The sequence below is a fragment of the Hemicordylus capensis genome, chromosome 3 (assembly GCF_027244095.1).
Source record: "Hemicordylus capensis ecotype Gifberg chromosome 3, rHemCap1.1.pri, whole genome shotgun sequence".
Lineage (NCBI taxonomy): Eukaryota > Metazoa > Chordata > Lepidosauria > Squamata > Cordylidae > Hemicordylus > Hemicordylus capensis.
In genome coordinates, this window is record NC_069659.1 from 251,083,647 (window position 1) to 251,110,739 (window position 27,093).

Sequence of the window (27,093 nt, forward strand, 5' to 3'; positions counted from 1 at the left end):
CTGCTTTTAGGTTGAATTTTAAAAAAATGTATCACATTGGTTGTTTTTAGTGTCATTTTATGCTGCTCTGCTGTTTATGCTGCTCTGAGTCCTTGGACAGAAGAAGAGCAGGATAAATTCTAAAATCTCAGATACACTACACATTTTGAGGTATATATTTTTGTTTAGTGTGAATGCAATGTGTTTGAAATGTGCAGTACACTGGTCAAAGAACAAGCATACACTCAAGTTTTCCCCGCATCATGTATGAAAATAATCTTTGTCCAAACAAACAAAGATCAGGTTGTTCCTTTTGACATTAGCAGAATCAAACAGCTAAGACATTTATTGACTTCTTGTTTCTTACACTTACCTTTAAAATCAAACTGGTAAATATTTTTCAAGGATTCGTGCAGAAAGTAAAAGCTTCCCAGTGCCTGTATGAAAACACCACAGAACAGAAATCAGCAAAATACAAAGAGACCAACCAACATCCAGACTAGCACTGTGCTAATGCTGCAATGCTGTGTTCCATTATGGCTGCACTGCTGCTCAACTGGGGAAAGGGGCTATTTGCGATTATCAACCCTTTCTGCTCACATGACCCCCAAGGAGATATTTCTGTGACACACAGTGGGCTTCAGGGGAAACTGGAGAGTGTTGAAAATTGCTTCTTCATCCACTTGTGTTACAGCATAGTTTTAGCGTGGAACTCAGCACTAATTAAATTAAAATTAAAAGTCAGCACTACTGCAATAAATTCAAACACTCTCGATATCTTTTGATTTTTAAAGGCAATATAATCCTTCAAAATACATTTGTTACTAAAGATACTTATATGTTATTTATATAACTATACAAATTTTGCATAAAGCACAGAAAATAAACAGTTCATTATAAATTTCTGAAGAGTCTCATAGAACCACTGAGTTAGACAACAGTAAAGGGCATGTAGTTCCATCCTACTGGATGGATGTAGTTCCATCCTAATGTAGGAACGGGGAGACCCGAGTTCAAATCCCCATTCAGCCATGATACTAGCTGGGTGAATCTGGACCAGTCACTTCTCTCTCAGCCTAACCTACTTCACAGGGTTGTTGTGAAAGAGAAACTCAAGTATGTAGTACACCGCTCTGGGCTCCTTGGAGGAAGAGCGGGATATAAATGTAATAATAATAAGAAGAAGCCGACCCCCGCACAGAGCATCTGTGTGTTTTTTGGGGCCGGCTACCTCTCTCCCCCTCGCCCCAGTCTCCGGCCGGGCCCGCTGCCACCGGCCTCCCCGGCTGGGCCAGGGCCCCCGCCACCGCCCTGGCCTCCACCACAGACGCGCCTCAGCCAATCAGGTGCGTCCCTCCGCTCCACTGCCCAGCCAATCAGCTGGGTTGTCGGGACGCATCCCCAAAGAGGCTGAGGCATGTCTAGGGGGATTAAATATATAGATAATAATCTTCTTTCTTAATCATTATGTAAGGAGGAGTCTAATGCGAGTGTAGGTAAAATATAAAACATGGCTGGAACCTAAAACTCCATTATGGGTATCCCTGATTGAAGCTTTGGCACGTAAAGAGATAAATATGCAGTCTGAATGGGGTACCTATAGAGATTTGTTATGTTTTCAAGATAAGGGCTGTAAATTAAAAAATCTAGCTGAAGTCCAAAATTTGGTTAGCAACTGGTTTCAGTACCATCAGCTAAATGCAATTTGCAAGAAGGATCTTAAAGCTGGATTTGAGGATCAGATGTCGAGATTTGAGCTGTGTAAAAATGATGAAAAATTAGTCTCTAAGATGTATTGCTTTTGGAGGAGACAAGAGATGAAGTGGTTAAAACGACTATGATAAAATGGGCTCAAGATGTGGGTCATAATATAGAGATGGCAGCTTGGGAAAAATTATGGAAAACTGATTTAAAGTTCACTGCCTGTTATACTTTAAAAGAAAATTGTTATAAGATGATGTACAGGTGGTATCTGAGACCGAAAAAATTAGCATTAATGTATAAAACTGTTTCAAATAAATGTTGGAAATGTGAAGGAACTTTCTTTCATATGTGGTGGTCATGTGGGAAGGCAAAGGCCTTTTGGGATATGATATATAATGAGTTGAAGAAAATTTTTAAAATGACATTTCCTAAGAGGCCAGAATCCTTCTTGCTGGGAATAACTCAAGGAGAGTTCTCTAGAAGAAACTTAACTTTTTTAATGTATGCAACCACGGCGGCTAGAATAGTATACGCGCAGAAATGGGAAGACAATAAAATGCCTTCCAAAGAAGACTGGTTGATAAAAAATTTGGAATATGCGGAGATGGCAAAACTTACAACACTTATAAGGGATGAAAACTTGGAATGTTTCAAAGAAGATTGGGAACCTTTCTTGCTTTACTTAAAGCACTATTTTTCTAACATGGACCTTTCAGCAGGGTTTGAAATTTAGTAATTACAGCAGGTTGGGTAGGGTAAAATCGAGTTTGCAATGTGGAGTATATCTGTTTTGAATTACTATAGCAATGGTTTATATGTATAGTTAACAAGAGCCGCACAGACTGGTAAGTGGGAAGTCAATATTTACTTAAGTGTAACTTGATTGTTAAGGTATTGTTAAAATCAAAAAAATTTTAAAATGCAATCATCATCATCATCCTTCTGTCACATGGCTTGACCAATCAATGGCTGGCTCTGCAGATTCACCTAGGCAACCCAGTGTAGCGTACCACTGTCATAGACTCTGCCAGAGGAAGAGGAGGAGTCCAATGGGGTGAATCCTCAACTGTAAGGGATTCACATTAGGCTGCCACCATCTACTTTATGTTAATCTGGGACAAACCACTCTCTTCACATAAGATCCCGGGTGTGGGTGGGTGGGGAGTGGTAAAACCCTCCCTAGAAAGGGCTAAGCATGCCAAAGCCTCTAGAGGTATGTGACTAAGGCAGACTCAAAATGAAAGTAGCACACTTCACCAACAAGGGTTTATTATTAGATTAAAAGAAAAACAATAGTATGCAATAAGAACAACTAGCTTAACTCGCACAGAGCATCTGCACGCTAGTACTTGATTGCTCCCCTCACCCCCACCTCAGAGATCTCTCCACCCTCACCTGAGCTGTGCTCCTTCTCCATCCCGTTCTTCCATTCCCCTCACCCCTCTTGGTAGCTCCTTCATTGAGTTGCTCCACCCCCCTCACCCCTCTTGGTCGCAGCTGCAGCATTGCCGGCACCGACTGGCCAAGCTGCAGCCCACTAAGCCCAGAGACTTCCCTCCCTCCCTCACTCTGCTCCTGCTCCTCCCTGCAGGAGCAGCAGAAGCAGCGGTGGCTGACCAGGTTCTTCCTCACTGCCACCATGGCTGCTCATTCCTCTCAGGCCACTGACAGGCCCGGGCCCATCCCTCACCCTTCCTTCTTTCTCTTCCTCTCCTTTCATTTTCTCTCATTCTCTCTCCTCCACTTGCTCTTCCCCTTTCTTTCTTCTCTTTCTCTCGCTTCCTGACTTAACAGGTCTTGTTCATCTTGTTTCTTCATCTAATTCACACAGTGGCAGCCTCCTTTTCCTGAAAGGGCTCTTTCCTCCCTCACTACCTCTCTCTTCACAGACCCCTGCCCCCTAACAGTTGCATTCCAACTGACCTTCACCATCACAGGCTCCTCCCCACTATTTGAATATGGAATCCCCATGGCCCAATCAGGTGCTTCTGCTCACGAGAATGGCTCATGAGAGCTGCCACGCACATGGTTAGCTACGGGTATGCCTTAGCAAAATATATATAAAGTCTGTCTCTTCATAAAGCAGAATGTAAGAGAGAGAGGTTTCTCATTAACCAGGCAACTCAGAACCAAGCAATACAATAAAGGAAAATAACTTCCCTCACACGTCTCTCTCTTTTATTGGTCCCTCTGGTCCCTCTCTTTTATTACTGACAAGCAGGGGCCTACCTGCTGTCTCCGGCCTCCAGGCCGTGACTTTCCCATTTCCCCAGCAATTGCTCAGCCAACTGCTTACTCAGGGCACGCTTGGAACAGAACAAAGCTTTCTCTTATTCTGCTGGTGGCTCTGAGTGTAGTTCCCACCCAGTCCACTGGATTGGTCCTTCTGTTTTGATTTTCCTAGGCTTTCCCCCTTATTAAGAAAGGTCCACCCTTCCAGCAGTTGCTCTGAGGCCTAGTCCTCCCTCAAATCCTTCCCTTCACTACAACCACAAACAGAGTTTGTTTCACTGGTGAAAGTGTTAACTTGCGGTGTGAGAGCACTTACAATATGATACTAACACACAAAAGCTCAATACATGTTCAAGTTTACTAGAAACTGGAGGCTGATGAAAACAGGTATTCCTAGATAATCCTGCCACTTTCCAGGATCCAAGTCCTAGCTTAATCATATGCTGGGGGGGGGGGGAGACCTCGTATAAATTAAACTCCTAATTTCAGATTATGAGGTCTAGGGGGGAGGTGGGGCATTCTATGCATACCAAGAAATTTTTCCATAATATTTAAAGACTGAGACCTGCTTCAATTCAAAATTCTTCCTGTAAGTCCTTGAGACAACTTCTGCTCTGTTGTGTTTATGCTAGGAGATGTCAACAATGTTTAAGTGAAAAGAAACCAATTATTAAATTCTTGATCAATTGTATTTATTATAACAACATTATCCATATTAATGGCTCTTTACAAAGTATAAGATGCCCCAAGGGTTTACATGCAAGTTGAAAATTTGAATCCTAAAACACCTAGACAAGCTGGTTGGATTTTAAATTCATTCGGATACATGCTGCTGCTTTATACTAAATCAGACCATAGGTCTACTGAGCCCAGTACCATCTACTCTGACTGGCAGCAGTTCTCCAAGATTTCAAACAGAGGTATTTCCCTTTACCTGAGATTCTTCAGCTGGAGATGCCCAGAAATGAACCTGGGTCCTTCTGTATTTAAAGAGTACTAGCTGAGCTGGTACAGAGCATCTGCACCCTAGTTCTCCCTGTCTCCCCCCCCTCCCATCCCTTCAGCCATTCTCCTCCCCTCCTTTCAGCCCCAGTTCATTGTCCCCCTTCCCTTCAGCCCCAGTTCATTGTCTCCCCCACCACTTCAGCCCCAGTTTGTTCTCCCCTGACAGATGGCCTGGCCGTCGCTTCCTCTCGCTGGCCGCTCTCCCCCTCCCTTCGCTCGTGAAATCTCCCGAGAGCTGCCACGCATGGGATTAGTGATGGGTATGCCTTGGAGAAATATATAGATAGAAGATAGATAGATGCTTTACCACTGACCTATGGTTTCTCTCCTAAACACTTTCAATGAATGGTAACATAATTACCTATTCTATAAAGGTATTCATGACAAGGAAAGGGACCACTATTTTAACCAAAATAATGGTCTTGTTGCCTCTTTCTTGTTTCTTTCTTTCTTTTTAGCATTGGTAGTGGGAAGATGGAGAGATACCCTTCTGGCAGAACAGAGTTTTGGCTCACTGATTGCTGCATTATTTATGAGAAGCTGTACATCTAGAGATTAAACATTTGCTGATTTGTCAAAAGCACAAACATGAGGTCCTGCCCATCTCCTTGACATATTAGTTCATCCAACGGAAAACACTGTCATACTTTTAATTGATGAGTACACTTTCTTGTGACCCAGGCAGCTTGCTCCAGGTTTTGTTTTTTTTTAAAAAATGCATTTGTACATGGAAGAAGCAAACAAGAAGCAGCACAGACATTCTTGAAGAGGACTCAAGGTTAACCATTCTGAAGGAGGACAGATTGTCAGAATAAAAATAAAATGGTGGTACAAGATTTTTTTTAAAAAGGCTGACACTTTAATATCTTAATATAATTTCATTAGCTATTAATAAAAAGCAGATGCTGCCTCCTGGTTATATTCCAATGACACTATGGCCTTTAAAGTCCTAGGAATCACCAAGATAATTATTAAATAGTAATTTCCTTGAAGGGCTTCTCCTTGAAGAGATTTATTTGATCATACCTCCCTATTTCCCACAAAGAAATCCTTATGCGAAGGACTATGTTTTGCAACTGCCTCACCCAACTGAATAATTTGGTATTTTGTTCAGAACACAAGCTGCTACCAAAGACAGAAGTGAGGTAAGAACACGACCATCAATTGTCTCCAAAAGCTGTCGAATTCTATCCCAAAGAGCTGGCAGATTTGTGAGTGGGGGTGAGGACTTATCTGGATATAACCCAATATGGTGTTTCAGATCAACTTACTAATGTTTAGTGACTTCCACCCAGTTCTAGAAGGCCTCCCACTAGAGCCAGGATTCCCCTGGCATATGGCACAGCACTGACATGCTTGGAGATTCTCTCCCAAGAGAAACCTGCCTGAAGCTCAACTTGATGTCTTTGCAATATTGCCCAGGTCTTTTAGAAGTTATGTTCTTCTAACCCCTGCTTTTAGGTTAAGCCCAGCCTGGCTTTTACCATTTCCCCAATACTTTTAATGTTTTAAGTTATCTTGTTAAGGCTGTACAGAAAAATGTTAACCAAACCAATGACCTAGATAGTCTGTGGTCTGCATGGCGTGGATCAAGCCCTCTCTGCCACTCTTGATCTCAGGGATAATTGTGTGCATGTGTGCACGCTCAGGCAATTAGGGAATCCATTGCAATATACAGGCCACAGCCTGCATGGGAGCCTAGGATGCTCCTGGGCATGCAGAGGAACATATAGGCAGTGAGAGCCTTAAAGGCAGTGAGAGCCACTCCTGGTCTTGCTGCCAACACAGTGTGGCCGACTGATCTCTCTCCCAAATGGGGCACCAAATTTGGGAGGGAGATCACCCTGCATTGCATTGGCAGCACGGCCGGACAAGCTCTCCTTGACTTTAAGATGCCGGGGCGGAGCCACCAATGCAGCACGGGCCAAGTTCCCCTGTTTGGTAGGGAGACGCGGGGGGGGGGGGGCAGGGGGCCACCCACAGGCCACCGCCAGCCTCCCTACGCTTCTGGAAGATGCTCTTATTTTAGCAGGGAGCATATTCCAAAGCCCTTGGGCAGCCACAGGCACTGTTAGCTCTAAGGCGTGCACACATGTGTGCGCTCATAAGTTTTTGGATGTCTGCTCAGTTCAATTTAGACCCCGCTCAGGTTGAATCAGGAAGGTTCCATTCTGAATGCAAGTGTGCACACACTGCCTTCATACTGCTGCCCAGAACAGAACTCATTCTGCACAGAGATGAAAAAAAGCTAGAGGAACAACTGGTCCCAGGTCGCCACCAGATGAGCTAGCGGGAACCATAACCAGACCTCTCCAGAAGATTTTAACAGGTGGCATGGTTCATGACAAAGAAGGCACTCCCTTAAACACCTGGGCCCAAGCTCTTAAGTGCTTTAATAGGTGGTAACCAGCACTTTGTATTTTGGCCAAAAACAAATCGGCAGCTAGTGCAATTCAGTGTTATGTGGTTCATTCATATTGTTCCAGAGACCAATCTGGCTGCCGCATTCTGTACCAACTGTAGTTTCTGGACTACAAAGAAAGGCAGCCCTATGTAGTAGAGTGCATTACAGTAGTCAAGTTTAAATGATGAAAGGCTATCCCAGTTCCACCATTCACTCTTCTTCATGGTGAAGAGGGTATGGAAGAGAATGTGCAAACCTGAGGTTCACTACTGATCTCTTCCCAGGGAGAAAATGGTCTTGTTGCATCATTACAACTAATCGATTTATTATGGCATAAACTTTTGTAGACGAGAGCTCACTTCAACAGAAGCATGAAGTGGTAGCCTCAACTAGCAGATATTTTAGTTTTTTAAAAAATCACACACACATACAGAGAAAACTGTGTACTCAAGTGTATACATGATACTTATGGTGATCTTTTACAACAGCAAGAACACAGTCTTCATAAGTTTGCAATGCTAATCTAACACCCAAGAAATGCCCGATCTCAGCAGTTTCATGATAGACTCTCCTTCTGAGTAATTTTGCTGTTGGTAGTGAATAATAGTGATTTTCAGGCAGTAGTCAGGTGCCTTATTGAAATGCCTTCCCACAGACCTGTGAATGTTGTCACTCAGATGGAAAAACATCTGAAAAAGCCCAAACTTAGTAGATATGTAGAAAAGGCACTCTGTAACTTCGTAGATCATGGCAAGTAAAAATTGTCCCTAACTGACCAAGCAGAGAATAGGGATATGCACAAAGCACTTCGGCACCTCTGCTTTAAGGCACCAAAATGCTTCAAGCTTCCCCTTCTAAATCGTTTCAGTGGGGGCAAATGAGCACTTTAAGAGGAGGACTTACCTGCATGGCCTCTTTGCCATCCCCTCCCCACCCCCCACCCCCAGCATGGCGCTGTTGGAATTAAATGCTTCGCCATGCAGCTGCAGAGCTACTCCCTGCACATGTGCCATCTTGAGTGGTCAGCAACAACAGTCTAACCACTCAAGATGGTGCCCACGCAGACGCCATTTCCATGATGACCACGCCTGGAGGCAGCTGGGAGCAGCCCTGCAGCCGCACAGCGAGGCGTTTAATCCTGACAGTGCTGAGGTGGTGGAGGGTCGTGGAAAGGCCATAGGAGCATAGAAAGCTGCCATATACTGAGTCAGACCATTGGTCTATCTAGCTCAGTATTGTCTTCACAGACTGGCAGTGGCTTCTCCAAGGTTGCAGGCAGGAATCTCTCTCAGCCCTATCTTGGAGAAGCCAGGGAGGGAACAAGCAGGTAAGACCTACTTTCCTCCTCTTAAAGCATTAACCTTCTGGCCCCTGGGATGTGCACAAAATGCTTCGTGCATATCTCTAGGAAAGAATCTTTAGTAAACTAGAAGTAAGTCGGCTCATTTATTACAACCATCAATTTATTTATTATTTATTCTTTACATTTATATCCCGCTCTTCCTCCAAGGAGCCCAGAGCAGTGTACTATATACTTGAGTTTCTCCTCACAACAACCCTGTGAAGTAGGTTAGGCTGAGAGAGAAGTGACTGGCCCAGAGTCACCCAGCAAATCTCATGGCTGAATGGGGATTTGAACTCGGGTCTCCCCGGTCCTAGTCCAGCACTCTAACCACTACACTATGCTGGCTCCTATGTGGAGCCAGCAGTAATGTGGGAGTAATGTCAGTAATGTCATAGATACATGTAAGCAGACAGGCTAGGACAAATGATTATAGGCTAGTAACTTTAGTGGACTTGATTACAAGATTACCATAGCATACTATTTACATAGCCAAAGTGTGAAGCAGTTGCAGTCTTTTAGCTAGTGGCACAGCAATGAGGAACAGACGACATGCAATGTCTAAACTAAAGTCCTTCTAACTTCTAATGTTGATATTATTAAAGGAATCCTACGATATGGCAATCAGCAAACAAACCAGTTGGTAAGGGGAAGAGTTTTAAATGAATGGAAATTCAAACTACTGTTGCCTCTGCATTCAAAAAGACTTAAGTGTATGCATGTAAGCAGTAGTGAATAAAAAAGTTGAGGTGCTGACATCATGTTTATGAGGACTTTAATAAAGGCATTGATTGACTGATGTATCCTTAGCTAAGAATTAAGTGAAGTGTAGCAAACAAAACTGAGCTTTTTTTCTAGGTGGTGTTGAAATGGAAAATATTTTCCCAGATATGGAGAGACAGTTTCTTCTTCCTACTTCTGAAAGAGATTTATTCATTAGTGTTGGCACACATCAGAGTGTGTGTGTGCACGTATGTTACTGCTTTGGGTGTGTAACAGGCACAGAATGAAGGTTTTAGGTTGTAATAAAATATGCTTCAATTGAACTGCTGTATCTGTTGTCATTGGATTAAGACAGTGGAAGATTTTATTTTATTTTTTGCGATGCATGAAAGATAATTGTTACAATACACCACTATAATGCAATTGTTACAATACAATTATCACACACCGCAATAAATTTCTATAATTTTTTAACATTTTTAAAGGGGGACTCACCTCTCTTTTGGTTTTTTAAAAGGGAGACTCACCTCTCATTTGGTTTTTAAAAATCAGGCCTAAAAACATGTTTAAAATAAATTTATTTTACCAAAAGAAAACCACAGGACTCTGTGGGTGCCAGGGGTCGAAATTGACTTGACGACACACTTTATCTTTGTGAACCTTCAAGTATTCTTGGGATTGCAGCTTAAAATTAAAGCAAAAAGCCTACATGCTTATCAACTTATTTTAACAGAGAAAAATGGTCACAGATTTTCTTCCATCAGTGAAATTAAATGGTGCAGCTCACACCCACAATGGCTCCTTGCAGTGCTTGAATTAAGTTACCTTCTACCCCATACCTTCTGTGGTCCCCCCCCCCATTTTAGAGGGCTAAAGAAGGCCCTATTTGGCTAAAGCTGGGAGGAGTCTAGGGGTGGGGTGTGTAGTTTTTATTAAAGGCCCTTTGACTTTCCATCCATAATTCTAGTACCGGCCCCTTGCTCAAAAGGGTGTGTCTTCAGGCTATGGAATATAATAGGTAAAATAGCATATATATCCATACACACACAGATACTTCTAGGTTTTAGAATACATTTTATAATACAAGCCATATTGACAAGAGCACTCTAGCCTGCTGCTCATTTGTATTGTTCAATTACTCTCCAAAGAGATTTTCTAAATGGTAAACATTTTTTTATTTCATAAAAAGCGGGGATGGGTGTTGGGTGGGGGAGTAATAATGTAGTGTTGGGTGGGGGAGTAATAATAATAATAATAATAATAATAATAATAATAATAACAACAACAACAACAACAACAACAACAACGACCATTGCAATATGAACATGTTACCATAATAAAAGGAAGCTATCTATAAACTGTACAATATGCCTCTAATTTTTAATTAGATGCTAAGATATGGGTCATTTCACTTGTGCAAATTTAACAACTACAGCGAAGTACTTAGAATAAAACGCTTAATTACTGCAGAGTAAACATTCACCACATTACCTCACTGAATGTGCTAAAGCTAATATCGCAATTATGAAGAGTGCTTTGAATAAATGTAAAATAAATTGCCAATGACGACTCAGAAAGTATAATTCATGTAGTCATAAAATCCATAATTAGCTCTAATGAATATTTAAAGTCAAAGTTCAACCTAACTTTTTCAATGTTTAACCTACTATATCAATATAGCTCAAGGAATCCATTTGTCACTGAAAATGACAGCATCTGAATATTAATTAGCATAGGTCACTGCTGACAGGAAGTCCTTATCTCTTGCCAGTCCTTTTGACTATAGAGCATGTCACCAGTATGTTTGTCACGTCTGGTATTATTGATTACCTGCCTGTTTGGCCAAAAACAATTAAACTTTTTTTTTTAAAAAAAATTATTTATAAACCTGACTGTCAAGAGCACTTATTTTTCCATTAGGAAAATGTAGTCTATTAGCTGCCATATTTCAGTCAGAGGAGCAGCAGCAAATGAACTGCTGCAATAACTCTAGACAGGATAACATTTTTACATAAAAGCATGAAAAAACAAAACAAAAGGATCCTTTATCTTTTAACTCTTTTGTTTGGTAATGTATTGGGAAGGATATAAATGGGCTGCCATTATTACACATAACCTATTTTCAAAACTAATTTGGATGCCAAATCTCTTGTGTTCCTTAACAGCTTCATTTAGATGCAAATATAATATGCGTAGTTTTTTTTAACTTATAAGTAAAAGTAAATGAAGATCCAGTTCCATATCTCCTGCTGCACAAAACATCATATTCCTACAGCAGTGAGGAAACTTCTAAATTATGGACTGAAGTAAGCCATCTCCCACCTGTCAACAACACGAAGCAGCTCTAGAATCTAGAGATCAGAAAGTGAGTAGAAGAAATCCTAAGAAAGCCAGAGAAAGGATGAGGTTTTTTTTTTTAGTAACTTTGCATTGTCAGTTAAAGGGCTTTTAGTTCCCTGGTTGGTCAAATCTCTATTCTAAATGGAAAAACTGACTGCGTACACAAATCAACTCATTAAAAAACAATCTATCACTTTTTATCTGCAAACAAATTAGGAGTCCAGTAATTTATCATTTCCTGCATTAGCCTTATCAGCCAAAGTACACAGAATTAAACTGCTATTGTGTTTTCTTTCCACATCAGGTCTTGTCTATTCAATATGCAGGCAACTGGAACTTTACAAATGGACCAAATTATTAAATTAACACTTTAACAATCCAACAGGCTGATTCTAAGGCCTGCTGTCCCAGGAAATACTTGGTTAAGACAGGGCAAAATTTGGCTTGTATATGCCCTATGTTTATGAAGTATGCAATATAAAGTTGAATGTGTGATTCAGGAATGTTAAGACATCACAAATATTTAGGACCAGGATGCCAGGGTAAATCTGGCTTTATGTATAGTTTCATCTATCTATCTATCTATCTATCTAATCTAAAAAGGTGCAACACATGTTCTAAAACTTTAGTAGCAGGCACACATGTTCTAAATATAATTGTTAATTCCAAGCAGCCTATATGAAAAATTAAGGGTTCTGTAGCTTACAGAGCAAGTTGTCCAGAAATCTGTATTGCAGATAATTCAAAATGATAGAACTATTCACTGACTTTAGCAAGGCAGGATCAATTTTATATGAGATTAATTTCCTTATTACCCACTTCTAAGGGGGAAAATAAGATCATTCTTTAAAACATGATATCCAAAATAGCAGCACAATGCAAACTTAGTTTTTCAGAGGTAGAAAAAATAAGTTGTGTCAAACAGCTATAATTATAAGTCATATTTTACATAGCCCATTATGAAAATATGGGACTGGTCCTAACTAAAAGAGTATCCCATACGGTACCTGCATCTACACTGCCCCCCCCCCCGACTCCCCTCCCCATTAAAGTCATTATAGACTTGGTACCTCCTGTCTTCTCACATTATATCACAATAAATTAAAACCCTTCGAGTTAGACCAAGGCTGCTCATCTTTGGCCCTCCAACTGTATTTGTACTACACCTCCCATAATCCCCAGCCACAGTGGCCAATAGTCAGTTGTGCAACTTGTAGGCCAACATCTGCAGGAGGACTGAAGTCGAGTAGTGCTGAGCTAGACAAAGATGCTTAAAAATAAACAAACTGGTCTTGCCTCTTTTCCTTAAACAACCCAACATTATTTATTTTTATCCCAATTTTTCCTGTCAGGAACAAGCACAAGGCTGCTAACAAAAAATAACAACAAAAGATAAGGTGAAATAAAACAGGACTGAAAGCATTATTATTATTATTATTATTTAAAAGCTGGTGTAGCTTCATTTGGCAGGGAAATAAGAAGTGGGAAAAACCTACATCTGCTAATTGGGTTTGGGGCTACTACTCATTCACAAAAAATATCCTGGCTGCCTATTTGCAAACTTTTGTTGCATATTAAGAGCTAGAAAGAAGAAGAAAAATTGGCTGATATCCAGACCAATGTTGGGTGTACAGAATAAAGTTCTGCATGCATGATGGAGGAGGTGCAATTTTTGCCAAACTCCCCTTCCCTCTGCAGTCTACTGTGCATCCTGAAAATATGCCACCAAGGATCCTACAATTCATGTAGCAGAATCAGACAGTAGAATCCTGGAATGTACCACTTCAGACTGCAAGTGAGCAATGCAAATAAAAAACTAGTTCATCAGGGAAAAAGTCTAGCCTGCTCTTTGCAGATTAGTTTTCTACTTGCAGGCAAGTCACCTGCAGTGAAACAGTCCACCCCACACAGGAGTGACTCTAGAACAACTAGACTGGGGGAACAAATGGGTGGCAGAGAACTGTATTAGCAGAGTGAGCATTTTGCAATACACTAAATACTTATAGAGGTAAGGTAGTCAACATTGTTATTTCATATACCTTATTAATGAAGCTGGCTTGACATTTCCAATCTTATTCAGAAAATAGAACAGATTCCTCTTAAAAATACTGTCTTCATGGATTAGGCCAAACCTGCAGATTGCTTTCCAAGCTAATTTTCTCTTCCTGTCCAAGGCCATCTGGCAGGAAAGACTGAGGTGGGGATAGAGGTCAGTATCTGGGCAGCAGAAATCTTCAAGGGAAATTACCTAGCACCCCTCTATACACATTATCTCATACAGCCTTGTTCCTGGCCAGGAAGGAAGCTAAGGGGTTGGCCTGGCTCCAGTGTTCCCTCTAAGGGTGTGCATGTGTGCGCATGAACACATTAAAAAAAAAATCCGCTTAGTTAATTTAAGATCTCGCTCAGGTTGAATCAGGAAGACCCCACTCTGATTCCATGTGCGCGCACACTGCCTTGATACTGCTGCTCAGAACAAAACTCATTCTGCACACAGAAGATGGAAAAAATTAGAGAGAACACTGCCTGGCTCCTAGGAGGCTGGAGGAGTCTACCTACCTAACTAGATGGGCTGGCTTATTCGGCTTGTTCTGGGACAGAGGAGTGAGTGAATGAGGCTTCTCTAAACAGTGGAGGCCTTTTAAATTAATTAATTCAAGCTATAGGACCATGTTGTCTGACACTTTGCTTCCAGACTAGGGGTGTGGGAATTATTTCTGGGGGAGCATCCACTACCCCTTATAGTTACTCCTGATTCCATGCCTACCAAACTCTTACCATCTCATTCCACTATATGTAGACCAGGCAATAGGCAGAGCTGTTGAGTAAGTATTCTGTTTACACTGTCCAGTTAGTTCAGGTAAATGGAAAGGTTACAGAAGATAGAAGGTGCAGAGATTTTATTACTATGTATATGGTACAGAAGGGCCACCTAATGGTGCAGCGGGGAAATAACTTGCCTAGCAAGCCAAAGGTTGCCGGTTCAAATCCCCACTGGTATGTTTCACAAACTGTGGGAAACACCTATATCGGGCAGCAGAGATACAGGAATATGCTGAAAGGCATCATCTCATACTCCTGTATTCTACCAAAGAAAAACCACATGACTTTGTGGTTGCCAGGAGTCGACGGCACAACTTTACTTTATATGTTACAGAACAAGAGAAAATAAAAGTTGAGCATGTGTATTTGCTCAAACAGAACCCACCTATGGATGTGGTAGTTGAAAAGACAGAAATAGAAAAATGCTACCTGCTATACCTTTGCACGATCCCATCCCACCCAACATGGCACAGATTAAATGGCTCACCATGACCTATTTATTATGATTATATCCTACTCTTCCATTAGAAAGCTCAAGGCATTTTAGAGAAAACCATAGGTTTGCATGGAACACCCATCACATTATCACCCTTTTCTGCCATAGAAACATTTGAAAAGATATGGAAAGCCATTTTGAACCTTTACTGATAATGATTTTTTAAAATAATTGTTCTATCAAAAATTAAAGTCTAAAGCTGAGCCACATTTACCATGATCGCTTGACTTTAAACAATTGTAATTTGAACACCACTTGGCTTTAAATCAATTTAGTATTTCAGGGATCTCTTCTTCTATGATAGACTCAATGATGGCAAATTCAATTTGTTGAGAAGACATTATTGCCCATTTCATTTAGCATTATCTAGGTCAGCTCTCAATGGGAAGGGTATCGTGTGGTAAAGGCTGTATTTAGCATGTCACAGTCACTGGATACTATTTTGTATCTTCAGGAATCTTTGTAAGCTGCCTCAAAATAAGAGACGATTGATTTACAAAGTACCAAATTTCAAATTTTATATTCTAAGGCTAAACATGAAATAATTGGACAGAGCTGTCCCCCTGTCTGACCCAGCACAATCAAGCCCTTTCAAGGTTGACTGCCTGCATGAGAAATATGTGCATAATTTCATTTTGTCTCCCATCCAACGTTCAATGTTAGAAGTTAATTAAATTGCTTGTCCATTGTATTCATCCACTTACAAAGTTAATGATATTCTGTTCCTGAATTAAGGAGAATTTTATAAAGCCTGCACTATGGAACCTGGCATGCTGTACATTGAGGAGCTGAACTCTGTCATAGCTCTTGGTTGCAGCTCTTCTAATTAGGAAACAAAATTAATGTTTCTGTGTCTGCCAATGCAGAGGACAAGTCATTCCGACAGTGAGGCAAAATGCTTTGTACAATAGCAACTTAATAATATCTCATGTTTGACTATAATAAATTCTGCAGGATTAATAAACCTGTTAAATTTTTAAATCACCATAACAAAGATGAACTACAGCGTAACAAGACAGCCTTTTAACAAAGGACAAAGGTTTGCGGGAAAGAAATGGCTTCTTGCAAGGACATCAGCCCTGAAGATTTTACAAATTATCAGATTACGCTTGGTCATAAGGTAGTCATAATGGAGATCCAAGCCTCCCCCTCCCCGCACCCGATCCCAGCACCAACATTTCTCTGCCATTTTAAATAGAACATTTAGGTCAGTGTCTATCAAACTGGGACATCAGACAGTGGCGGCACCAAAGGGAAAAAACTGGGGGGGAGGCACAGAATGGGCAGAGTGCATTTCTGGGTGGGCAAGCTGTTTCCTACATGTATACCACTCCAAACCTTGGTCTCTGGGTGGTTTAGAATGTTAAGGAAGGGGGGGCAGGTGGGAGGCAAACTACTTGTGTGAGGAGGTGTTTGCCCACCTGAGCTACCCTTGACATGAGACCCCACAGGGCAGGGAATGAAGCACTAGTGGCGTGTGGGGAATGTTCAGACTCTCCTCAATGTATTAGTGGAAGTTGAACTACAAACAACCAAAGACTCGGGGATAATCAAATTGACTCAACTTCATAGAAAAGGTGGGCCATGAAAGTGAGGTTTGGAATCCCTGGTTTTCATGGCCTGAATTTTTTTCAGATTGGAAATGGTGGTGTGGGGAAAGAGTTGTTGCTGGGGAAAATAGCATGACAAGAGCAGGAGCTGGGGAAGAATCAGTACAGTGGGCAGGGGGAAGATATACATGGGCAAATCCAGGCAAATAGTTTCTAAGCTGGAGAAACACAGGAGCCAAAGAACAAGACAACTACTTCTGCATGCCCAACGCAGCTTTGGACTTGCGCTTCTTTAAACACATATCCCTGCCATGCCAGATAGCAAAGAGGTAGGGATGTGCACAGAACAGGATTTGCGTTCCATTCCAAGATTGGAATGCAACACAAATCCCCAGAACGGTCTGTCAGAACAACCAGTCAAGCCTTTGTTCCAAAGGAATGAGCTCAGCTTTTGCGTGTGGGAGGGGTGCCTTTAAAAACCATTACCTTGGTACCACTCTCACCTGCGAGCCCCTGCAAGCAGTTGCAACCTGCCTGGCATCTCACGCCGAGGCAGCCCCATCTACAGTGCACTTCTGGCCTCTGTGCACACACGGCAGCCATTTGCATGCATGTTCCATTCTGAGCTCAAAACAGAATGCCCTTCATTTGAAGGGCATTCTGTTTCAAGCTCGGAACAGTCAAAACGGCCTGTTTTGAGTTGGAAACATCCCTAACAAAGAGGAGTTTCAGAATGGGGAGAAAATTTAAAAAGCAGTGTGTGGTACAATGTAGTGGCCTGCCATTCAAAAGGAAAAATAAAAATTCCACTGAAATCATGACTCTTAAAGAGTGCTGTCAAGTCGATTTTGACTCAAGGCGCTCACAGAGCCCTGTGGTTTTCTTTGATAGAATACAGGAGGGGTTTATCATTGCCCCCTCCTGCGCAGTCTGAGAAGATGCCTTTCAGCATCTTCCTATATTGCTGCTGCCCAATATAGTACCAGCGGGGATTCAAACCGGCAACTTTCTGCTTGTTAGTCAAGCATCTCTTTGGATCCCAATCAGTGTCGTGTTTGTGTGTATATGAGGTGTGTGTGTGTGAGAGAATATATGACACTATGCTGAAAACAATGAAGAAGTTGATCTTGCAATGTGATCTGTGTTATAATTTCCCATCTGCACAAGGCTATAATAATCTCAGAGCTCTGACAAAGTTCTTCTTCTTCTTCTTCTTCTTTTAAAAAAGCACACTTTCTAGTATTAAAAAAACACTGTATCATCTAGGAATAAAACTTAACTAAATGTTGTGAATAAATAAGGAGAGCCAGAAAAATGTCTTTTTGTGGTTCAAAAGTCAAATACTATAATTCTAATACACAGCTTAAATATTTGTTAATGTTTCAATTTAAAGCTCAGGCTACAGAAATGCCTTCCAAAAACATCACAGAATACAGATGTAAGCAACTGAGCTCTGTTTTTATTTTAACATATCTCTGTAATTATTTATTGACCAACTCCATCAACAAATAATCCAGGTATTTCAAGAAGAGAATCCCTACTGGCTTATACTTGACTCAGCACTGTATTTTTTGCTCTACGCAGTGGGCAAGAAAAATAATCCCTCATTTATTGTCAGTTATCCAACGTTGTTAGCATACAAAGAGGTACTATTTAAAATGTCCTTTTACTGGTTTCATGATCTGACTGAACCTATCATCAGGGCCATGAAGGAGATTATTATACAAATTTTTATGTTCTCCATATTGATGGAAAAATATACCATGCTTACCTAAATTCACTGGCTGTGTAATACTTCTTGATAGCTTGATCTATCAACGATCAAGTGCCAGAACTTTGCGAGAACAGGAATTGAATCCTTCATGTCCGTAGGTAAGCAGTTCCATTGCCAGGCCATCAAGGATGACCAAGGAAGCTGTAGAACTCCCCTGCTTATCATCTCAATACTTAATCTCCCTCAGGTTCTGAATGGCTTACATGATGTTTATTTACAGTATTGCTTAATCTACTCCTAGTCTGGAGGAAGGCTTGGTATGTCTTGTCATGTTCAATCAGTCTGCTTCTTCACTCCAGCCTATCCTGCTGCATTCCACTCCTGTTGATAGGATTGGTTCCTGAGCAGTACTCTGCTTCCCAATTCTGGCCCTTGTACTCTGACTACATCATCCAGGCAGTGTGTGAATTACCTGCAGCACTACTTCTTCCTGTACCACCAAGGTAATGCAAAACGCCTGGAATCACAGTGTGATTCTCATGCTGCTCCCTCTTCCCAGATCACAGGAAAGTGGACACTGATGCGAGGAAGGACTCCTCCTATATAGTCCGAAGACTTATGTTACATAGCATTAGACGGAAAAGAGCTGCAGTGACACCATTAGGATAATGCAAGAACCCAGCCTCTGCTTCACACACTACACATAAGGAAGTGATAGAGGCGTTAGAATTCTAGATTGTATCACTTGTGTCTCTGTGTGTGGGAGTCATACTTTCAGATGTCCTCCCATTTAAAAACATGCCTGCATGAAGTAAACGAGGACCTCAACGAGAAAAGCAAGTTGTTCTTTAAGGTGCTTGTTTACTAAATGCAGGAGATCCACTCCTCACCTGCTATCTGAAGTGGTACACTTCATTCATTCATTTGGTTTCTATACCACCCTTCCAAAAATGGCTCAGGGCATCAGCTTCATTGATTAGACAGACATAATCTAACAATCCTTTGGACTGATATGTTGGGTTGGGTTTTTCTTTTGGTAAAGTAACAACATAAATAAATACAATCAATATAAAATGGGAAATGACAAATGTTAAGACTGACTTACTTGCAGACAAAGGAAGCACCAGCTCTTCCCACTAAGTACTGGTGCTACTGCGCTTCAGACTAGCACAGCTCTGGAGGACAATTTTAGCTGATCCCCTCTGCCCCCAGAAGCACTCTTTGCAAACCTGGAATTGCTCCACGAGAGTCACACAGCCCTCAGAAATCTACCTCCCAGTCACAGGGAGTGCTTCTGGGGATGGGGAGATTGGCTAAAATTGCCCCCCTCCCAACCACTGCATTAGTGGAGTACTAATGCTCTGTTGAAAGTGTGGTGCTTCCTTAGTTTCATGTGAGTCACTGCAATATATTATTGACTATAGGCTATTCTGTACTGAAGAAACAAAGATGATATTAATTTTTAGATGTAATTTTATGTTTAATAAAAACAGAAAAACCCATGAAGCTAAAAGATGCAGTTATGTTTATACAAGTTATGATTTATTTCTGCTTATATCTTGGCTGAAGTACAAGCAGTATTTACACACAATTAAAAGTACATTTTCACTTGAGGGTTATCCCCCCCCCAAACTATAACTTTAATAAACAATTTAGTAAAGTGCTCTCACTGACTTTTAATTATGAAAAATGAAGCTGCTAAACTATAGTACTGGGCATAAAAACCCAATCAATGTTTCATGTTGATTAGATAATGTATTAAATTTTGTTCATAATTAAAAGTGCATTAATTTTTTTAAACTGAGCATTTAGCAAAAAATTGTTATTATCTCTTACTCTGAAACACATCCAATCTCTCATTCATTCTAGCCAATCTAGTCAATGTAAAATGCATTTGAAGTGACGTTAAAATAATTAATACATTTAAACTGCCTACATCAATAGGCAAAATCAGCTAGACTTTTTCTAAGACTAACAGAGACAGTGGCGATCATGATGTATTTACAATGCTTAATACCTATAATTATGGTGGAATAGAGAAAAAATATTTTATCTGTGCATCTTAATAATGGTCATACATGAGTTATCTACAATCAAATTTAGCAAAAGAGTATGAAATACTAATAAATGATAAACATAAAATAATAAAATATATTAACAGTTATTATGTGTATATTCTTGAAGATTTAATTTAGGTGGAGGATTTATAACCAGAATTTGATTTTAAAAAAACAAAACAAAAAAACCTATTTTGTTTTTCTTGCTATTGGAGTAAAGAAGTAAAAAAGGCATGAAGCCAGGCAACTGATCACTCAGCTGCCAGCAGTCAGGAGATTTTAATGGGATGTAATGGGTTATGAACAACCACAAAAATCTATACAGAACTGGGCTGCAGGGGTGGAAGGATGTGATATTCCAAAGTATTACTATGTATCACAAACAGTAAAAGCAACCCTGAGTTATTTATTTATATAGCACCATCTGGGTATAGGTGTCCCTTGTTATCTGCAGTCCCAGCACCCGCAGTTTTGCATTTCTGTGAATGGGTCATAGGCAGTGTTCCCTCTAACAGGGATTAGCAGATGTTTTGACAACTCCCATAATCCCCAAGCAAAAACTATTGCCACTGGGGATTATAGGACTTGTAGTCAACAACTGGGAATCCCTGTTAGAGGGAACACTAGTCATAGGGACCCAGTTTCTTTATTTGTGGGGCAAAACTGGGGTTATTTTCACTTATCTGCAGAGTAGCCAGAAATGACTTCTGATGTCATTTCCTCCACAGGTTTTTAGTGCTGAGCCATTTTGTGGCTCTTTTCTGCAAAAGCAAACTCTCAAAAAAGGATTAAAATCTGAAGATTTGGAAGTTTTAGAGGCACTGCCGGAGAGCTGAAGAACAAGGTACTGTGCTTATTTCGCCCCCCCCTTTTTTTCTTGTGATTTTCAGCACACTTAACCTTAGGAACCTAAACCCCCCCCCCAATCCCTATAGGATTAAGGTCTCTATATTTGTAGTTTTGTTATCCATGGAAATAGGCAGGAATGGAACCCCTGGGAATAAAGAGGGTCTCCCGTATATTACATTTTACATAACAAGAAGATGGGTTCCCTTCCTGAATAACTCACAATCTAAAATGTATTATCAGATTTTTTTAATCATATGTAATAATAAACATTCTGGAGATTATCCCTTTTTCTGAGTCAAAAGGTGGGATAAAAATCTATCAGAAATAAATATTTTAATTCTGACAAGATAAGAAGAAATTGGGCGGCGGGGGGGAATAGAAAGAGGCTAGTTATGAGTCATGCATTGGAATTAAAGGCTAACTGGCAATTGTCTAGGAATTTCTTATTCTGTGGATGTTTTACCTCCTGTTTCTGTGGAGGAGAACATACAGTTTTCAGCAAGACCAAATAAAAAGCTAGCTTCACTGACATCCACCAACACCAGCAATTCAGTCTATGGTGCAAGGAGATCACAGAACCAAAAACGATCACCTCAAAAGAAGCTGCTCTGGCTGTTCAGAGGACAGCCTTTCATATTCAAAGGTTGTCCTTTCAAGCTATTTTGTCAGAATAATTTCTTTTGAATCAGGGTTTCTGGATTCAAACCAAGTTACCAAAAGGTGGAAGATTAATCCACTAAGCCATCAAAACTCTAAAGCCCTTATTTTATTAGCACAGCACTTTCTGGGCAATGATTAAATGCTGGAAGAGCAAATTGTATTAAAAACTCATAAAAGCTACTCTTCTACTAAAAGCAAAATAGGACTGGTGCAACACTAACTAAAATACACTTTTATAAATTGTCCGATTGTTATACTTAACCTGACTTACAATATTAGCAGCAATTTCCAATTTAGTAAATCAATGTGATCCGATTCAGTAAATCAACCAGATTGGCAAATGAGTCAGTCTAGGGCAACCGCTTGGAGTCAGACAAGTCATGTTCCCACCTACTCCTGGAAGATATATTCCCAAAGAAACATCTCAATCTCTGAACCAGGTTTGGAACAAATCCTTCCACACTTCCAAGAAGAAGTCTTACAAGACCACTATAACTTTAAACTCGGCTTTGGGCAATTATATGATAGGAACATAGGAAACAACTGCCATATACTGAGTCAGACCATTGGTCTATCTAGCTCAGTATTGTCTTCACAGACTGGCAGCAGATTCTCCAAGGTTGCAGGCAGGAATCTCTCTCAGCCCTATCTTGGAGAAGCCAGGGAGGGAACTTGAAACCTTCTGCTCTTCCCAAAGCGGCTTCATCCCCTGAGGGGAAGATCTTGCAGTGCTCACACATCAAGTCTCCTATTCATATGCAACCAGGGCAGAACCTGCTTAGCTATGGGGACAAGTCATGCTTGCTACCACAAGACCAGCTCTCCTCTCCTTTTGCTGCAATTGAACTTCATCCACCCTCATGGCCCTTTTGAGATATATTTGAGTTCACAGTGATGAAAGAAGGGATTGTCACACTCTAAGCGGTGTGTAGGTGCAAGATGGGGCAGGGGCTGGTTGACATGAGAGATGATGCAGCAGTACTGTATGTGTGAAAGAGGCAAAAAGAGACATTGGCATGAGGGAAGGCAAAGCAGGGGGGAGCCTGCTTCTCGCAGATCATGTCACAAAATGGTGTTCTACCCAAAATACACAAGGAAATCAAAGTCTATTTCAAGTGTTACAGCAGTGACATAACTCTGCCATTGCTCGTTCCAGATAGGGCTCCATGCAACTATTAGAATGCATGGCAAATCCTAATGCCATGTGTACAATTGGATCATGTGTTTAAGTCCCATGCCAACACTGCGTCCCTCTGGGTCCTGTATTATTGTTCATTGTGATAAGGACTGATCTATTATAATACGCAACAGAGCTTGAAGCAAGGCCCTAACTGCAGAGACTTGGCGACAATTCTTCCAGTTTCCAAAACGGTAGAGAAATGTTTAACATCTTAATTACGAATGAATTTAAATAAAAAATTAAACCATATATGGACACGACACCAAATGAAGAGTGCCACTCTGACAGTTTGTTTCCAGATAAATACTCTTTGTCTGGTTCTGAATGTATAATGCAGATATAAACATTAAACACACTTTATACTTGATCTTCATCTTCTGACTTTTTACAGGAAATCAGAATTGCACAGAGTTCTCCGTATTAAAGCCTATGCTGTAAATTATTTCCCAATGACAGGGACTTGCTAAAATTGACTCTCATCTAGGAGTTCACCACATTTACATTCTCTTTTTGGCACTTGTGTTACTGCAATACATATACAGACTTCATTTCTCAGCATAAAGTGAAGGCTGGCTAAAACTAGCCAGTGGATGTAAGCCAGCGTTTTTCAAAGTTGTTCCCTCCCCAACCATAATCGTTCATATAGCTCTAGGTTAAAAATCTACTTTCCCACCAGCCCAGATCATCTCCGGTCAGAGACTAGAGAGTCCACAGCAATCAGGGACTCTTGACAATATCATTCTCTTTCAGCACCATGAACATTCCTAGTACCTCTAGCCACTCTCAAGAAACACTGTTACAGGCATTCATGAGCAGCTAAGGGTCAGTGCATACAAAATGATTGCCAAATGGAAGCCTCTTCAAATTGCTTCCCATGATACTTGCCTCAACACAGCAAGTCATGAGCGTACAGCTATGTGTCATGCAGGTCAGGGAATTTTTCTCCACAGACAACAAGCACTAATACTACCAAGCAGCAAGGTTCTCCCAAAATGCTCTCTCTCCAAATCAGTAAGGTACAAAGCCCATGTTCTCCACAGCAAGATGCAAGCATTCTCCATCAATAATGCTACAAGAAGCAAGCTGAACTACTTGAGATACAAAGCGATCAAGGAAGCAAGTAGTTATACATAAATGAAGTATTGTCTTGAAATAAATCACCCCATTATCATCTAGATGCAGCTAACCTGCTTTCAGTGTTTGTTAAAAATAATTTAACAGCTGATCATTTTGTATTTGGCATAATAGCGAAAGGTTAAGATTATATTGCTTGCAAGAGCTATATAATTTATTCTTGTTTATACTGGCTATAATATTTTAGTGAACTGCTTTGAGAATTTCCCCCCTATTTGGTAGGATACAAACACCCTGCTCCTTTTCAAATGCTCGATGATAGCCAAGAAACAACAGAAAAGCCCAACCCCTATTCTGAGACCAAAATGAAAGAGTCATAGGAGACACTCCAATGACTTGCATATGATTTTAGTAAAAACATTTCAGAAGTTTCAACACACCAAGCTGAGCTTTGAAGAAAAGAAAAAGGTAAAAGTATAATTTTGCAAGGCGATGTATTATATATATATTTTTAATACAGTAGGCCACCTTGTACTCATCATTGACTGGGAAATGCAGGTAATAAATTAAAATAAAATATAGTTGCAAAACAACATTGAATTGCACTTTTGTTTTTGTACTTTTTAAAAAAAGCAAGTGTGTATAAATCAAACAAGATGTCTATTTATATCACTTTTATGACAACCATTAATCTCTGTTTCTGGACAGACTGTTGTCTGATGTGACCAAGCCTTATTGACTTAATAGGACAGAATTTATATCAGTATAGAAGCTGTGATGAATGCAGTCTTAAAGTTCAATTATTCAAGTACTTTAGTAGCCTCAAACTTTGACCCAGGTGGACAAAAAGGTAAATCACAAGGTTTAAATTCTAGCTGCACCATTCATTCATGATTTTTACCAAGGAACTGAACAAGACTCTGAGAACTCCCATTTTTAGTGCTCTCTTTGCTCAGAAGCCCAGTCCTACATATTTTTGTTGCTAAAATGTAAGGCTCTCAAACATATTGTTTTTAAATTAAAAAGTGTTAAACTGAGCATTTTAATTTCTAATTTCTCACTCAGTCTTTATGAGATGACTATTAAAACTAATCAGACTGATAATTAATTACAAAAACCTGGTCAAATTAGATTTAGTATCAATACTGTTTGACAAACCAGATGATTATCTCAAACTAAGGATGCAATCATATGTACATTTACTTGAGCTTAAGATCCACGAACGTCAGTGAGATGTCCTTCCAACTAACCATACACAAAATTGGACTATTAGTTGTATCCCAAGAATAAAAGAAAAGGTTGTTTGAACGGTTGCTATGAAGCATTTTGTACATGGATGTGAGGATGTTAACACATTCCAAATATATCCTCATTACTATGTGTTTTTGCTGTGATTAAAATAACTGCCATCATCTGGGAGATTATTTTCCATTTGTTCACATTGTGGCTCTTCTGTTTGTCATAGCTTGTCCTACCTTGTGCTATAGGCTCACCTGAATGGAAACTGACCCTCAAATTGTCTGCCTGGCCATAGGGAGTACAGAATAGTCATTGGACACAATAGGCAACAGTCCACGAATTGTGCACACCAGGTCGCCAGAGGCACTATCTTTTAATCTGGCAAGTGTCTGCCTGAACACTAAGTAAAAGGCAGGTTGGGCCTCATATCTGACATTAACTAAGCTCCAAAGCACTTCCAAATCCCAGAATAACGACAGGAATAGGTTCCCACATTTCTCCCAAGCCTGGAACTCAGAACAACAGTGAGAACTCATCCCTGAACTTGCACTGAACTTCAGAGACAGTAAGCAAGACTTCTCATTGCTTCAGTGTGTCTCTGAACTTCAGTACAACACAAAAGACAAAAACCTGCCCCTCCTCCCAAGTCAAGAAGGGATGGGGTGGTGACGACCACAAATTCTGGCTGGCTACCAAGGCCAACCACAAAAGAAACCATGAGGCGGGTCTCACGATCCAAAAGACCCTCCTGGGGAGGGTAATCACATGAGCAGGGCGGCAGTGGGGGCTGGGAGGATCAGGGGCCGCATGGCCCCTGGAAGTTCCAGTATGCACTGCGCAAGCGTGCAGGGCATACTGGAGAGACCCCTGAGCCGGGAGGCTACTTTTAAGCCTCCTGGTGGGAGTCTACTCATGAGTAGCCACGGCGCAGAGTTGTGCTGCAGCAACTCACGAGCAAAAAACCCGAGTTTGAGGAGCACTCACTCCGCAAACCCGGTTTAAGGGGAGGACTAGTTTTGCGGGTTAACCGCCAGGAAGCCACCGGTGGCTCCCATGATCAGGTGAAATCGGGCTAGGCTCCCCTAGCCCGATTTTGCCTGATCATGGGAATAGCCCCTATAAGTAAATAGCAAACTTGAACCTCAATTAAAAAACTTCAACACATATGAAAATAAATCTGCATTAAATCTACAAATGAGTTTTAAAAACAAACAATACACATATAGCACTTTATCAAACAATTTTAATATAAATACATATACATATAATTACTCCAATGAAAGATATGCCTACCTACAGGATTGCTCAAATGACAGAGATCCACATGGATCTACAATTGCAAAATGGAAACATATCTCCAAACTTTTAATCTGCAAGCATTTAAACATTCACCAACATCAACCAAATCATTCTTATGACAAATTCTCACTGGGAACTTGTCAGTCCTTGAATGCAGAGAATCATACAAACACAAGGAGTATGTATAAGACATAATAATGTGTCAGCTGATCTCTCACCAGAGGAATGTATGAAGATCTGCCTCAGCTGAAGACATTTTACCCACAAGCAATCCTACAGAAAGCCAACATAACTTACAAAACAAGGCTATAAGACATTTTAATCCATCCTGTAATTCAGTTCAAATGGAGATATGGTGTGCAAGGTTGAAATGCTACTTGTTTCTTGTATTAGCAACAGCGTTAATGATAAGTGTGGAAATAT

General features: G+C 40.6%; 1 protein-coding gene across 12 annotated transcripts in view; it reads right to left on the reverse strand.

Moving 5' to 3' along the window:
* INPP5A (inositol polyphosphate-5-phosphatase A) overlaps positions 1 to 27,093 on the reverse strand; it is a 402,494-nt gene that overhangs the window by 181,269 nt on the left and 194,132 nt on the right. For all 12 annotated transcript variants that reach the window (XM_053307912.1, XM_053307906.1, XM_053307907.1 and 9 more), the window contains one exon: positions 353 to 416. In XM_053307912.1, coding sequence (XP_053163887.1) covers positions 353 to 416 — 64 coding nt within the window. The remainder of the gene's footprint in view (positions 1 to 352; positions 417 to 27,093) is intronic.